Source organism: Sus scrofa, chromosome 2 (genome assembly GCF_054392235.1).
Source record: "Sus scrofa isolate SSC_HxYL_T2T_F1_AM1 chromosome 2, Sscrofa_HxYL_maternal_Yorkshire_Landrace_v2.0, whole genome shotgun sequence".
NCBI classification, from domain to species: Eukaryota; Metazoa; Chordata; class Mammalia; order Artiodactyla; family Suidae; genus Sus; species Sus scrofa.
In genome coordinates, this window is record NC_139384.1 from 10422221 (window position 1) to 10438147 (window position 15927).

Consider the following 15927-nt stretch of genomic DNA (forward strand, 5'->3'; position numbering starts at 1 on the left):
GAGAGACTCAGAGAGAGGCGCTGGTTGGTAGTAGCACCATTGCAAAGGCAATCCTTTATTCTTTACTGAGAACAGGGCTTTTCCGAGCACCGAACCCCGTTCAAGCTGCCCTCCCTGGGCGAGAATGCCCTGGGTGTGAGGGAATGTGTGTTTGGAGGGGTTGGCCTGGATGTTGCTTGAAGCAGCCCCAGCATTTATGTGGCCTGAGCCAGGCCAATCCTGTTCTGTCCTTCATCATAAACAGTGAAGTACAGCCTTAAGAAGACATCACCCAGGATCCAAATCTCCCTCTGGTTCAAGGTATCCATGATCTCCTCAAAGGTGCTGTAGCAGCGGTTATTATTAGCATCCTGGGAGAAGGAAAGACACAGCCGTGAGCCTGAGCCCTCACCTGCTGCTGCCCAACCTCCGTATCCAGATCCTAGTCTTCCCTTTGCCTTCAAGAGACTGGTTTTGTGGGAGGCCCTGGCCCCCACCCTGGCCACAGCCATTTGGTGATGAGTGGTCAGTGGTGGGTGGTGGGGGTGGGATCGGCAGTCGTGCAGCTTGGCCTGTAGAGGCCCCCCTCCTCCAGTTATCTGGGTTTCATCTCTCTCCTTAGGTGAGAGCTGAGTGGCTCTCTGAGCAGCTGAGGAAGCAGGGTGTCCATCGAAGAACCAGGCAGACTGTAGTCCCCCTCCACCCCTCCCTGCTGTTTCTTTCCTTCTGCCCCAGGCTGGCTGTTCTCTCTGCACAGAAGGCCTTTTCTTGCCCCTTTCCCCACAACCTGTTCTTTAAGGCTGCACTCAGCGCCTCTCCCCCCACCCCCACTCGGGTGGCCTTCCTGGACTCCTGCTCACCCTCCTTGGCCACTCCAGGCTGGGTTGGTTGACTTGCCCAGTGCTCCATTGTCTCTAGCCCTCATCAGCTGGATGTGCCCCTGGCATCCCTTGGCATAGCCCCCAGGGGTGCCATGGGCACAGAGCCCAGTGTCGATTTGCCTCCACCCCAGAGGGGCTTCTCACCCCTCCATGAGGTTGGGGGTTTAGAATCATTGAAATTCCCTCTCTTCTTCACAGCCTTCTTTGAGCTCCATCAGCCTCCTCTCAATTCCCATTGGGAGCTGATGTGTATTAACGCTCAAGTCTGAGCCAGGGGCTGTGCAGTCACTGTGTCCCCTTCATGCAGGAGGGCCTCCAAGCCCTGCACAGGGCTGGTCTGGTGTCCCAGCTCCCAGAGCGGGACCTGGGGCTCACGAAGGGCAGGTGCAGCCTAGGACTCGGGAAACCCTCTAATCATCATCCAAACCAGGGCACTTTGGAGATGGGCAGGGAGACTGTGAACCACTCTGGTGGGACAACACACTGGCAGTGTCCTCAGCCACCCCCTTGTCCCTCAGCCTGATGATCACAGGGATTCTGTGTCATCCATCTGTGGGCCCTTGAGGGCCAAGGCCCTTAGTGGTCCCCTCTCCTTGTGCCTGATACTGTGCCTGCCCGGGGTGGAGTCTCCATCTTTATTTCAGGATGGTGGTTGTCCTAGTCTTCCCTTTGCCTTCAAGAGGCTGGTTTTGTGGGAGGCCCTGGCCCCCACCCTGGCCACAGCCATATCTTGGTGGGTGGGTGGTGGGTGGTGGGGGTGGGAACTGCAGTGGTGCATCTTGGCCTGTAAATGGCCCCCTCCTACTGGCATCCAGCAGCGCACTGGTCCCACACATTGCAGATTTAAGAACCAGCCCCCAGGGTTGGCCCCTGACCTTTCGGATGTAGGCTTGAGCTGGCACTGGGTAGTCGACATTGTTAATGGTGAAGATGATGTCTGGCAGGGCCTTCCTGGCATTACATGGGATCACGTTCTGTTAGAGAAAGAGGAAGAGTGGTTGGTTCAGCTGATCTTTCCTGTGAAGAGCCCCAGAGTGACCCTGTGGCCTGATACTTCACCTCCTTCTCAACGTGCTTGGCATTGATGAGAGAATGGATTTTGGCAACCTCTTTACTTGGGCCAAGGAGCATCGACGTCCCGGTATCCACGATGGCCGAGCAACCACTTGGACAACCAATGACCTCCCCTCTCCAGGTGATCCTGAGAGACAGTGGGACAAAGGGGGCTCCAGGGTCACGCTGAAGTCTCCCACTGCTGCCACTGCCCCCACCCACGACTGTCTCCAGAACAGTCCTCCAGCTCTTGTCCCCACTCTGTTTTCCTTTGCTCTGGTCATTTCACTGTCCTTGATTTCCTTTCAGTTCCTGAATGCACCGGGCTCATTTGTGCCTCAGGGCCTTGGCACATGCTGGTCACCCTGTCTAGAAGGCCCCCATCCCCTTTGGTTGATTTCTCCTCATCATCTGGGTTGCAGCTTCATTGTCACATTTCAGGGAATTCTCCCCCCTCTACCTCTTCCCCCACCGACTACATCAGGCTCTTCTCTTGGATATTCTCTGTACACACTTCCTCATGTCTAGCCTGGAGCAAAGTGGTAATTCATTCTTTGTGGGACTTGTTTCCTGAATGTCCACCTTCCTAGATGCTAGGTCTGTAAGAACAAGGGGTATCCTCAGGGCCCAGCACACAGTAAATCCACACCATGGGTTTGTTGAATGTTGGAGGTTCTCTGGGGCAGCAGATGCTCATTAGAGTGGTGGGGAGGGGGACCCAGGGTGCCCTGGGAGAGCTTGTCCCCCAGCCCTGCCCCCTGGGCTGGCTCAGACACTGAGGCTCCCGGGCAGGCGATGAGCGACATTGCCCAGGGGCCTCCAAGGGACATGGAAGCTCTTGTGTGAGGGGCTCAACTCCTGCCTCTTGTTCTGAGGCCACTCTTGGGTCCCAGCTCCCTGGTGGCCTCTGTCATAGCCCCTGTCTCCCTGTGTGCCTGGGATGGGGCTGGGTGGGTCAGGGTCAGGAGGCGTCTCTCTGTCTGATGTGCTTTCCAGTCTCAGGAATGCAGCCAACCTCTCTGCACTCCTGGGTAGCTTCTCCCTAAGGAGACCCGTTTTCCCAGTTTGTCCAGGATTTGTCCTGTTTTCCCACTGGCGACCCTGTGCCCTAATCACCTGCTTGGGCCTGGGTAGCCGAGGACGGTTGGTCATCTTAGCACCAGCCTGCTCAGGCTCGTGGAAGTCTCCCTGATCCTCTTTTCAGGACCCTTTAGGGACCTCAACCCATGGTCCCCGTCTGCCTCCCACAGCGGAAGCTGCAGCATCCCCGGGTTGCACAAGCATCTCTGGGCCCTTGTCAGGACCCTGGTCAGGAGGCCTGGGTAAATATAAACCTCTGAGTTGTGTTTGTGTCTGTCTGTGTATGTCTGTGTCTGTTCATCTTGGTGTCTCTGTGTGCCTGTGTGTGTTTCTATGTGTGTCTCTGTACATGTTTCTATGTGTGTATCTGTCTGTGGAGTGTATGTGTGTGTGTATCTGTGTGTGTGTGTGTGTGTGTGAGACGGTGTGTCTCTGCACATGCAGGGGTGTGAACCAGTCCGTGTCTGGGCGCATGTGTGGGGACATCCCTCAGTGTGGCCCTCAGAGGGAGGGGCTTACCTGTCCAAGGCGATCTGCCAGTAGCTAGTTTGTGTCAGGGGCACCCACTTGAGGTCTCCTTTGTAGTATTTCTTGTCCACGCCACCAAACATCACCACGCTGCCCTCCTCTTTGTCGCTGAGGAGAGGAGGGAGAGGGAGGGCTGAGTGTAGGAGAATAATGGGTGGCTTTTCTCAACGTGGCCACACACCAGGTGCGGTTGAGGGCTGTGCTTATCCACCCCTCACAGGCACTGCTATGATCCCATTTTACAGATGCAGAAATTGAGGCACGGAGCGTTGAGTACCTGATCAGCTAATGAGTGGCCCAGGAGAGGTTTGAACCTGGGCAACCTGGCCAGGCTCTGAGCACCCACCCTTCCTGGAGGGCCTGGTCCTTTCCCGCAATCAGCCTACTGAGAGAGTCCCTCAGGGGACCCCAGCCTGGAGGGCTGTGGCTTCCACTGGGCCAGCCTGTCAATTTTCAGGAAAGCTGAGACCTGAGGTCACTAAGGGCATGGATCAGGCTCACCCAGGGCCAGGTTCCTGGGCCTGTGACCTGAGCCATCCATGGGCCCCCCGTTCAGCAGGGCCCCGTGCCTCTGCCATCTCTGTCCTGAAACTCAAGCTTTTTCCACAAGGGGTCCCACATGTTCCTTTCGCACTGGCCCCTGCCAGTGCTCTAGCTGGTCCTGGGCTCCTGGTCAAATGTGAGTGAGGAAGAAAGAGTCCCCCCATCCCTGTCCTCCCTTCCTTATCGAATCCGTCAGCGAATCCCGTTCTCTCCTCCTCCCACCTGAATCCTGACCCCTCCACTGCTCCTCCTCTTCCCTCCACCTCTCTGGACCAAGTGCTGCCCTTGGCCCCAGGAGCATGGTTGTGTTCCAATAAAAGTGTATTGATAGTAACCAGTTGAGTGACCAATTGTGGCCTTATGTTAGAGTTGGTTACCCTAGTCTAAACTATCTCTCAGGAAACTTCTGGGTTGTGTATGCTAGAATTTTTCATGCAACTTAAACCCTCTTAGAGCTGATGTGGAGACAGGGTTTGTGCAGCTCAGACTTACCTGCTCAGGTAGAAGGCAAAGACAGGCTCAGAAATTTGGTCTTGCTTCTTTAGGTTATCAATGACGGTGGTGGTCCCTTTGATGGCGATGCTGGGATAGGCCAGGCCCAGGATGCCATCGAAGATGGCATGTTCAAAGGTCCTACTGATCTCCTCCTTGCTCAGGCCAAATGCCTGGCCCGTGCTTGTGAGTTGGCCGATCTGTGGGAGAAGGGGTGTTTCCACATGAAATTTTGGGAAGCAGGCCTGGGACTTTGCTAGGATGGAGGGGCACCAGAGATGCCATCATCTTGCAGGAAACTAAGGCCTGCCTGGGCCTCGGAGTTGACCATAGGCCAAGGTAGGACAGGGATCCAGTTCAATTGTAGCTGGGCTCTGGATTTCAACCCACAGCGGCTCCTTCTGCAAATGCTATCTCCAGTTAGTAGACTGGCCTTATGCCCTTGTCCTGGGGGGAGAGAGACTCAAGGCAGGACCACATGGTTCCCACCTGAGGAGAATGAGTAGAGGGCAGGGTAGCCTTCCCTTTGGCATCCCTGGGATCTGATGGCAGAAAGGGATGAGTTTGTTGCAATGCATTGTGGATTCTGCATCCACACAGTAAGACAGATGCCCATTATAAAAGGTAACTTCAAGGTTCTTATGAATATTCCGCCTGAGAAACATGCAGTGTGTGTGTGAGAGAGAGAGAGAGAGAGAGGAAAGAGGAAGAGAAAGAGAATACCCAGGCCCTTATGAGGAGGCCGGCCTGAGTTTTAATTAGATTCTCCAAGACCGCCTAGAGTAAGAATGCACTTAGCAGGTTGCTCCCACATCTTTGGCCCCCTGCCTCCCCTGCCTGAGTGCCTGAAGCCCTGGGCTGCTCCCCAGGGTCCCCAGATCAGTTTTATTCTCTCTCCCCAAGGCCCCACAACAGCTCAGTTGTGACTGGCCAGCCCAGCTTCACCGCTTACTAGATGGGTGGGTGACCTTGGCCAAGGCCCTTGTTCTCTGCACCTCAGTTCCCTAATCTGTACAAAGGAGGTAATGACAGTACCTGCTGCAGGGGGGAGGGGCTGCAGGACTAAACCATGATCACAGTGGAAGTGCCTGGCCCAGTGCCAGGCCTAGTGGGGGAATAGAAATGTGTGTGTTTTACTCCCCCCACCCCAGTGCTGCCAGCAAAGTAACACCTGAGCAGCAAATCCACACGCAGACATTTCTCTGGGTCAGCATTTCTGAGAGTTTGTGTGTCAGCAGGTGCACTTCCTCCCCAGGGATCTGTGTCTGTCTGGGAAGCAACAGTCCCTCCAGGGCCAGCCCTGCCTGAGCTTGTGGTATCCACATTACCCGAACGGTGTCTTGGCCAAGAAATCCTGACATCTTCCCAGAGCCGTATTCCAACTCGATGGATTTGCCCCGGTCATGGAAGGTGCTGGAGTGGGAAGGGTTGAAGGACCTGTGTGTAACTGCAGATAGAGGAGATGCGTATCTGTGAGCTTGCCGAGGTCCGAGAAGGGGGGTCGGGGCAGCACAAGGTGGGTGGGGAGGGCACTCACCACAGGCCTTGCTTTTGCAGTAGATGGAGGGCACCCAGAGGTCAGCTGAGCCGGTGTCAAAGACGACGCTGAACTGCTGCGGGGGTGTGCCGATGCTGATGTTGCCCACGTAGACCATCTATAGGGAGCGGGGAGGGGTGGTCAGGGCAGAACTGACTGCCCTGGTCACCTTGGTTTTGGGAAGTGCCACCAACCTTGAGGTCCCTTGTGCACGGCCCCACCTCACAGCCTGTGCTCAGACCAGTGCCTCATTGGAGCAGCTCTCCAGTGTCCCCCTCAAGGCCCATCCTGAGCACGTCCTTCTCTTTCCTTTGCCCACACTCAATCCTTGTCCTGTCAACAGCACACAGTTGGCCCTTTATTGTGACATTCATTTATTCTTTGTCTGTGTCTCAGGCTGGGCTATGTGTTCTTGACGAAGAGATAAGATCTTTTTCAAAATCAGTAGCCATCCCGTAGTTGCTCAGCAGTTAAGGAACCTGAGTGGTATCCGTGAGGGCACAGGTTTGATCCCTGGCGTCATTCAGTGGTTTAAGGATCTGGCATTGCCATGAGCTGCAGTGTGGGTCTTAGACACAGCTTGCATCCCCCCATCCCTGTGGCTGTGGCATAGGCTGTCAGCTGTAGCTCTGACACAACCACTAGCCTAGGAACTTCCATATGCTGCAGTGTGGCCCTCAAAAGGCAAAAAAGACAAAAAAAAAAAAAAAGAAATCAGTAGCCATAACAATATAGTATTAGATATCTACAGCATCACCCACTCTAGGAGCTCAATAACTTTTACTCATAAACTTTTAGTGTCTACGTGGGCTGGAAGGACTTCCACAGTCTGTGGCTTCAAAGTTGCTTTGCAGTTGGCTTTATTGTTTAATTAGACATGATTCACTCTTCATCTGTAACTAAGTGGTTCCCTTAGTTCAAGAAGAAGAATCTTGGGGAGTTCCTGTCGTGGCGCAGTGGTTAACGACTCCGACTAGGAACCACGAGGTTGTGGGTTCGGTCACTGCCCTTGCTCAGTGGGTTAACGATCCGGCGTTGCCGTGAGCTATGGTATAGGTTGCAGACGCGGCTCAGATCCCGCATTGCCGTGGCTCTGGCGAAGGCTGGTGGCTACAGCTCCGATTCAACCCCTAGCCTGGGAACCTCCATATGCCGCGGGAGCGGCCCAAGAAATAGCAACAACAACAACAACAACAACAAAAAGAAAAAAGACAAAAAAAAAAAAAAAGAAGAAGAATCTTGGGAGTTCCAGCTGTGGCTCAGCCATGATGAACCCCCCTAGGATCTGTGAGGATTGGGTTGGATCCCTAGCCCCACTCAGTGGGTTGAAGAATGGTATTGCCCTGGGCTGTGGTGTAGTAGCAGACGTGGCTTGAAATGCCTGGCTGTGGTGTAGGCTGGTTGTTGCAGCTCTAATTCAACTCCTAGCCTGGGAACTTCCATATGCTTTGGGTGCTGGCCCTAGCCACCAAAAAACCCCAAAAGCTCCACGTGCCAATGACAACTCCCTGGCACAGAAGTGGAGGTTCAGTGCCACCGGGTCATCTCTGGGCCCAGTCACCTCAGACCAAGAGTTGAGGGTGGGAGTGCCTTCTCCTCTGGGTGTGAGGCGCCAGATCCCCCTGTGGTTCTGCTTCCTGAAGGGGCCCCAGCCCCAACATCCCTCCTGGCCCCTCCTGGGGAACCCCAGGCTTGACCAGAGCACCAGGGGGCGCTGTGGAGCCTTCCTCCCCTTTCACTCACATCCAGGTAGTTCCTCAGCGGCTGATAAGAGAATTTCTGGACATGGGAAGAATTCTTGCTCAGGAGATTCTGGATCATGTTGTAAGGATGTTCCTTGAGGAAATTTTTCAGCAAGCCTTTTTCTCTGAGGCTTTCTCGGACGGACTTGACCTTCGTGAGAGGGATCCTTTCACGGTGCATTGGGAAAAGGAAAAAAACAAGAGATAGCCAACAGCTGTCCATGTTGTAGAAGGACTGTCACCCTCCATTGTACCGACGCTGTGTATTTTCCAAGCATTGTTATGAGGAGTGTCATCCTGCAAAGACCATGGCAAGGGCCTAGGTTTGAATACAGGTTCTTTCCTGTAATGTTGCAAAAGCCATGGGAGCCCTTGGAGCCTCCAGTGGCACCCAGGTTGAATGCAGTACCCCCTGCACCCTACATAGAATGTTCTGGCTGTTAAGGAAGAGGATGGGAGTCATGTGCCTTATGTGTGGGAAGTTTCCACCATGGTAGCTGATCCCATCGCTATTGTCATCCAAGAGTATCTGCCTCACAGTAGCCCTGGGAGGAGGCAGAAGGGGGATCGTAATCCTCTTTTTAGAGAGAAGGACTTTGAAATGCAGGACAGGGAGTCTGTGACTTGGCTGTGGTCATACTGCTTGTTAGAGGTCGAAAGGCCTAGGAGTAGGCCTCCTGATCTTCCTCCAGGGCTGAAGCCGAAGAAAGGGATGAGAGATGGAGCCAGGAGATGGGGAATAAATTGTGCCAATTAAGAGGCTAGCGGGAGTTCCCATCGTGGCGCAGTGGTAACAAATCTGACTAGGAACCATGTGGTTGCGGGTTCGATCCCTGCCCTTGTTCAGTAGGTTAATGATCCGGCATTGACATGAGCTGTGGTGTAAGTCGCAGACACGGCTCGGATCCCGCATTGCTGTGGCTCTGGTGTAGGCTGGTGGCTACAGCTCCGATTAGACCCCAGCCTGGGAACCTCCATATGCCACGGGAGCAGCCCAAGAAATGGCAAAAAGACGAAAAGACACACACACACACACATGAAAAGAGGCTAGTGAATGGGGAAGAATCAGAATTGAAAGGGAAATGAACAAAACCTCCGAGGGTTCTTCATGGGTAGAGTCAGCCAGAGAGTTGGAGAGAAAGAAGAGAGATCCACAGGTGAAGCACTAGAAACACATCGACACAGAAATGGAGAGAGAGCCGAGAGAAGACCTAGGAGCAAATGCAGGAGAAATGCTGTTCCACAGGATCACGCTGACAGTTGCCTGGGATGTGCACGGAACAAATCCAAGGCGTGCCATTTTTCACTTGGGTTGTGATGGGACTGGTGCCCCCAGAGTTGTGCAATCCCGCAGCCCTTCCCCAAGACCCTTGGGCCCCATGGTTCCCATGCAAAGTACTTATCAGTCAGTGAGAGCTGAGGTTTAAGACTGTCAGGAATGATGGCATTCCCTTCTAACCCCAGTGTGTGGAGGAATAAGAGGATGCCAGGGCGACAAGAAACCTTCCATAGAGAGAGATGTTGTCAGTTCTAGTCCCCGTACTTACATGACTAAGCAGTCTGAGAGGGCCACCAGCCCAAGGATCACAAGCCACTTCATGCTTCTTTCCTGGGTCCAGGTACTCAGGAAAGAGGGAGTTCTGAGCATGCAGTGGTGGCTGGAAACTCCTAGTTATATATGCTCTGACATGCCTGTATCGTCCCCTCTCGGCCACCATTGGACCTGATAAGAAATAGACCTCCTGATAAGATCTTAGCCTCCATTGATGTCCTTGGGGGTGGACTTAGAAAATTCTCAGAATCCAGAGATTCTCCTTCTATGTCTTCCTTGGGGCTTAGCTGCACAACGAAATGAAAGTGCGGGGATTAACAAAGAGTTGAGAGACACTTGTGACATTGGAGATGAAACACTGCTAACAATGTGATAAAAATAAGTGCTGGGAGCCATGCTTGGCATTTCATAGTTTTGTGTGGTCTTGGCAGCCACTTTGTGAGGTGTGCCTTTCTGTCCTCTGTTGGAGCAGAGATTTTGAGGAGGAAAAGAGTTCAAATGGCAAAGTGAAGACTTAAGTGCCGCCTCCTGACATACAAGTGGCTTTAGGTAGGGACCCATGGCACAGATCATGACACCTGGGGTGCCATTTGTCTTCCAAGTCCTAGGCTAGAGGGAATTATTATGGCACAATTTTAATATTGGAAGAAGTGGGACACATGCATCCAAAACATGTTTTATTCATCCAACACTCATTAATGGAGGACCCTGTGCGCCTAGGTCCAGGTTAGATGCCAGGAAGTCAAAGTTGAGTAAGACACAGGCAGTCCTTGTCTTCAGGGAGCTGGCCGTCTAGGGCAGTTCTCAGAAACGCATGGCCCAGGATGCAAAGTCAATGAATGGCCTGGTTGGATGGGCATCCTGGGCTGTGGCAGCCCCTACTCAGCTCCAACCAGTGGCTGCCATGCTGTAAAGCAGGATGGTTGGCTACGTTTTCCAGAGAAGTCAGAAGTCTGGATATTTATGTGAAATCCCCTGTTTTCAAATGTTAGCTACTAATTTTTTCTCCCTCTCTCATTGTTTTCCCCCAAAGAAACTTGTGATCCCAACCTCAAGCACCTGTGTGCTGGATTCAACCTGTAGGCTGTGCAGGGTTTTCTTTCTTGCCTGGGGGTGGGAGTCAAGAGGGGACAGAGAGGAGGTTCCAGCCACATTGGTCAAATGAATAAGAGACTAAATGCATCTTAACCATGTGACTTTTCCTTCCATTTGTCAAGAAAGACCAGTGGGGACAGATAAGCCAAAGAATATAGAATTCCATTTGCTGTCAATCAGTTTCTCTCTTCCTTTCTTTCTTCCTTTCTCTCTTCCTTTCTCTCTTTCTATCTTTCTTTCTTTCTTTCTTTCTTTCTTTCTTTCTTTCTTTCTTTCTTTCTTTCTTTCTTCTCTGTTTGTTTGTTTGTTTGTTTTTTTCTTTCTTTCTTTCTTTGTCTTTTTGCTTTTTTCTAGGGCTGTTCCCTCGGCATATGGAGGTTTCCAGGTTAGGGGTCTAATTGGAGCTGTAGATTAGAGCCATAGCAACTCAGGATCTGAGCCCAGTCTTTGACCAACACCACAGCTCACGGCAATGCCAGATCCTTAAAACACTGAGCAAGGGCAGGGATCGAACCCGCAACCTCATGGTTCCTAGTCGGATTCGTTAACCACTGTGCAATAACTGGGACCCCCCCCTTTTTTTAGGGCTGCACCTGCATCCTGTGGAATGTCCCAGGCTAGTGGTGGAATCAGAGTTGCAGCTGAGGCTTACACCACAGCTACAGCCTTGCCAGATCTGAGCCTCTTCCTTTACCTATGCCACAGTTCATGGCAACACCTGATCTTAACCCATTGAATAAGGCCCAGGATCACAGTGGCATCCTCATGGATACTAGTGTGGTTCTCAACCTGGTGAGCCACAACAGAAACTTGTTATAATTCCCCAGTAGGCTCCATGCCTTGAAATACTTAGCTTGTCAAAACAAAGATATTGTGAAATTATTAATTTTTAAGTTTCTTATCAATTGAAGAAAATAAAACAAAACAAAACAAAACAAAAAAAATAAGAAAGACCATTCTGAGCTTCTTCTCAGCTTGAGATGAACAGGGCTACTGGTTAAACTAGTATTGCAGCCAAAGTGAACCTAGTGGCATTTGGTGGCTCCTTCAGGGCTCCCTGGACTTGGGTGGTCCTGCCTGAGATCTGCCCAGGCCTGTCCATGGGGGAGAACAATGCGAGGCTAACCTGGTCATTAGGCGGCTGACAGAAGTTGTAGGGGCCACTGTGTCTTTTTCCTCATTTTTGTACCTTGTTACGATTGAGGTTTGCTGATTCAGTCCTTATGGAGGGGACCTGACAGTATCTAGCAAACCACACATGTATGCCCTTTAATTCAGCAAAGTTCCCTCTAGGGACCTATCTCAAAGATACACTGCAAAATGCAAAATGACATATGTGCTAGGTGCAAGCTGTTCACTGCAACATTATTTGTAAAAAGCAAAAGCTTATAAATATGTCTGAGGTGAGCATCCACAGGGGAGGGTCGATTCAGATATTTAGGGCAGGTGCACAGCTGGGTATAATGCGGGTGTGGAGAGGAGTGGAATGGATGACATATCCAGGCTATACTGTTTAGGTATTTTTCTTTTTTTTTGGTTATTATGTGATTAAAATGAAAGTGCATTTTTTCTTTTTTAAAGGTATTTTTAAAAGTGGAAGTCTAGTTCATTTACAATGTTGTGTTAATTTTAGGGGCACAGCCAAGTGACTCATTTATGCATACATGTATATCTCATTTTTTTGGATTCTTTTCTCTTATCGGTTATTGTAAAGCATTGAGTTCTAATTCCTGTTGTGTCTCAGAGACTTAAGAACCAGACACAGTGCTCATGAGGATGCGGGTTTGATCCCTGTCCTGGATGAGTGGGTTAAGGATCTGACACTGCCGTAAGCTGTGGTGTAGTTCACAGATGTGGCTCGGATCCCACGTTGCTGTGGCTGTGGTGTAGGCCAGCAGCTCTAGCTGTGATTTGACCCCTAGCCTGGGAACTTCCATATGCCGTGGGTGTGGCCATAGAAAGAAAAAAAATTGAGAATTCCCTCTACTATATGGTAGGTCTTTTTGTTTATCTATTTTATATATTGTAACTGTTTAGGCCTTAAAGAAAGAGGGCCCAGAACCGTGCTTGAGTTTGTTGCTTTTACATACATATACATGTACATTTTCAATAAGCAACAGTGGAAGAACAAACCAAAATTGAATACAAGTTTAATCTCATGGGGGAGGGGAAGGGATGGAAGTGAGGTTTTTCTTGCTTTCTAGTTTGCCTTTGCAACCATGTCAATGTGTTTCAGAATCAAAAAATAGATAAACTCATCTGTCAAGATTGAGAACCAACCAAGACAAATGAACCTAATTGCATCAAGTTGGTGACATAGCCACATAGAAAAACATATTACTTAAGTGGCTTGAAAATGCAGAATTTTGACTCTATATTCCTAGTGACTTATTTTCTAAGGACTAAACACAAACAAATCATTAACCCTTCCCTCAAAGCAAAAGCAAACCAAAGCAAACAAACAAACTGGTTAAAGAAATTTGAAACTAAAAATTTGAAATTTGAAATTTAAAACATGTAAGTAATTTTGCTAATGTCGTTATGAAGCAAGACTTTCAGTGGAAAAGAGAAAGGAGGTTTACATGTGAAATAAAAAGCCTCCAATAAAAGTGCCAGGATGGCCGAGGGGTCTAAGGCGCCAGACAAGGATTCTCCTACTTAAGTGAAGTAAGTCTCAAAGAGAAAGACAAACAGTGTATGATATCACTTATGTGTGGAATCTAAAGTATGGCTAAAGATCCTATCTGCAAACCAGAAACAGATCATGGACATGGAGAGCAGACCTGTGGTTGCCCTGGGGGAGGAGGGAGAGGGGAGGGAGTGGGACGGATGGGGCGTTTGGGGTTGGTGGATGCCAATATTCCCCTTAGAATTGTTAGCAGTGGGGTTCTATTGTACAGCCCAGGGAGCTATGTCCAATCTCTTGGACATAGAGAGGAAGAGATGGAAGAGAGGAGGAGAGAACGAATGTACATACATGAGTGACTGGGTCAGTATGCTGTACAGTAGAAATCGCACAACACTGAATCAACTATGCTATAATAAAAATCTGATCAGAATAATGAAATTACGATAATTTTTTTAGCTGTTCCTGATTGAATTCACTGTCATGGTGACATTTCAGAACCAACATCTCATGTAATTATAGTCACAGAATAACAGAATCTTGGCATTTGATTGAAGGTAGGAGATCAACTATTGCAATACGGCTAGTCTCATGGAGGAAGATATACTGAGGTCTGGCAGGGCCATTCCACTTGCTTGTTGGGATGGAGGGCCCAGCTCTCTGCATCACTCAGCATTACCATTATAGCCAGACAACTCCTGAGCACTTTCTAGGTCTAAGTAATGCGCTAAAGGTACCAACATGATTTCATTTAATTTTCACAGCAGTCTTATGATGTCTGCATGTAACTGCTACGATCTCTATTTCTATGCACGTGGAACCTGAGGTTTCTCTGCTCTGGGTAGCAGAGGCTGGGCATGAACACAGGTAACCTAACTCCCGAACCCAAACATGGAACCACGTTGCCACGTGAATGAGGTTATATATATATGCCTGACTCTGCGTGTACAGAGACAATTATACAAATGGAATGTATGAGTTAAAAAACGTATGTGGTGGAGTTCCTGTTGACTCCTCGGGTTAAGAACTGACATAGTATCTTTTAGGATGTAGGTCTGATCCCTGACCTTGCTCAGTACATTAGGGTTCTGGCGTGGCCACAAGTTGTGGCATAGATTGCAGATGTGGCTTGGATCCAGAGTTGTTCTGGCTGTGGTGAAGGCCTCAGCTGCAGCTCTGCTTTGACCTCCAGCCTGGAAACTACCATATGCAGCAAATGTGGAAACCAAGCAGGGCTATGTGGGGCTCCTGGGCACACAAGGCTTTCTGTGTCTCCCATTTCTTATGTTTAGGGAGTAAGCTTCAGCCTCCGTGCCCTTCCCTGAGTTCCAAAGGGCAGGTTCAAAGAGTTGCTAGGCAGGGAAGGGAGGGGATGCAGAGACCAGGGAGGCGCAGTCAAGAGACAAGAGTGCAGCCTTGGGGCAGGGTCCTGGTTCCTCTTCAAGGAATATGTATAACCATATCTTTGAGCCCTTCTGCAGAACTAAAACCTTCAAGAAATGGAAGATGTTCACTGCTTAATGGAGGCTTCTTCACTCTGGGAAGAAGGGGGACCACTGGAACCAGTCCTGGGGCAGCTAAACAATGCAAGCTGGCCTCTCCCCTGATCCCTATCTGGGGCCCTACTTTCCACTCCCCAAGGTATAAAACCACCTAATCTCTCCCAAGAGTGGCACAGTCTTTAAGACATTAGCCTGCTGTGGCTTCCTTTGCCTGGTAAACAATAATAGCTATCCTTTTCTGGAGTTCCCATGGTGGCTTGGTGGAAATGAATCAGACTAGTATCCATGAGGATGCATGTTTGATCCCTGGCCTTGCTCAGTGGGTTAAGGTTCTGGCATTTCCATGATGTGGCTTGGATCCCGCATTGCTGTGGCTGTGATGTAGGGCAGAAGCTACAGCTCTGATTTGACCCCTAGCCTGGGAACCTCCTTATGCTCTGGGTGTGGCCCTAAACACACACACACACAGCTATCTTTTTCCTCTTCTCCCCAAACTCTGTCTCTGTGTTTCTATTCATTACCAGTGGACAGAGGCTGAGTTTTGGCCTCAGTGTGGTTATAAAAGAAACCAAGTGTGTGTTACAACCTTGTTAAGTATTGTGCTAAATCTTACAGCAAGTCTCTAGACCTTACTCATGTTACATAACTGAGACTTCATACTGGTTGAATAGCGACTCCCCATTTATCCCTCTCCCTGACGACCACAATTTTACTCTCTGCTTCTATGAGTGTGACTTTTTTTTTTGTCCACCCCGAGGCATGTGGAAAACTGGGGAAAGAGCCACAGCAGTTTCCATACCAAATCCTTAAATGCTAAGCCACCAGGGAACTCAGAGTGTGTCTATTTTAGGTAATTCACGGAGGTAGAACCATACTGTATTTGTCCTGTTGTTACTGGCTTATCTCCCTTAGCACAATGTCCTCAATGTTCACCTTTGTTGTCGAAAGTTGGGTGGAGGGATCAGGATGGCCGAGGGGTAAGACATGACCCTCACCTTCTCCAGCAACCACAGAAGAAAACATCTGCATGTGAAACGACTGGCACAGAACATCTACTGACCACTGGAAGAAAAGCTTAAGCCTCCAAGAAGGGCAAGACACATCCAAGCGTATGGGTAGAACAAAAGGAAATGAGAGAAAGAGCGAAGGAGAGAGAGGGAGAGAGGGAGGAAATGAAAAAAAAAATACAAAGGAATCAGAATGGGATCAGCACTCCTGAGAGGAAGCTGTGAAAGAGGAAAGGAATCCAAGAGCTTGGGGGCCACTTAACTGATGGGGGGATCAGCTGAGAGGGAGGGACCTTAACAGCTGAGAGGA

At 50.1% G+C, this 15927-nt stretch overlaps 1 protein-coding gene across 1 annotated transcript; it reads right to left on the reverse strand.

The window, feature by feature from the left end:
• Window positions 1-24: 24 nt before the first annotated feature.
• LOC146405089 (pregnancy-associated glycoprotein 2-like) lies at window positions 25-9485 on the reverse strand. Its single transcript, XM_085010998.1, has 9 exons — window positions 9383-9485; window positions 7837-8002; window positions 6094-6211; window positions 5885-6003; window positions 4557-4756; window positions 3513-3629; window positions 1920-2061; window positions 1736-1834; window positions 25-350 (listed from the first exon to the last, which is right to left on the reverse strand). The coding sequence occupies exons 1-9, from the start codon at window positions 9481-9483 to the stop codon at window positions 195-197; spliced, it is 1218 nt and encodes a 405-aa protein (XP_084867124.1). The 5' UTR covers window positions 9484-9485; the 3' UTR covers window positions 25-194.
• Window positions 9486-15927: the final 6442 nt, after the last annotated feature.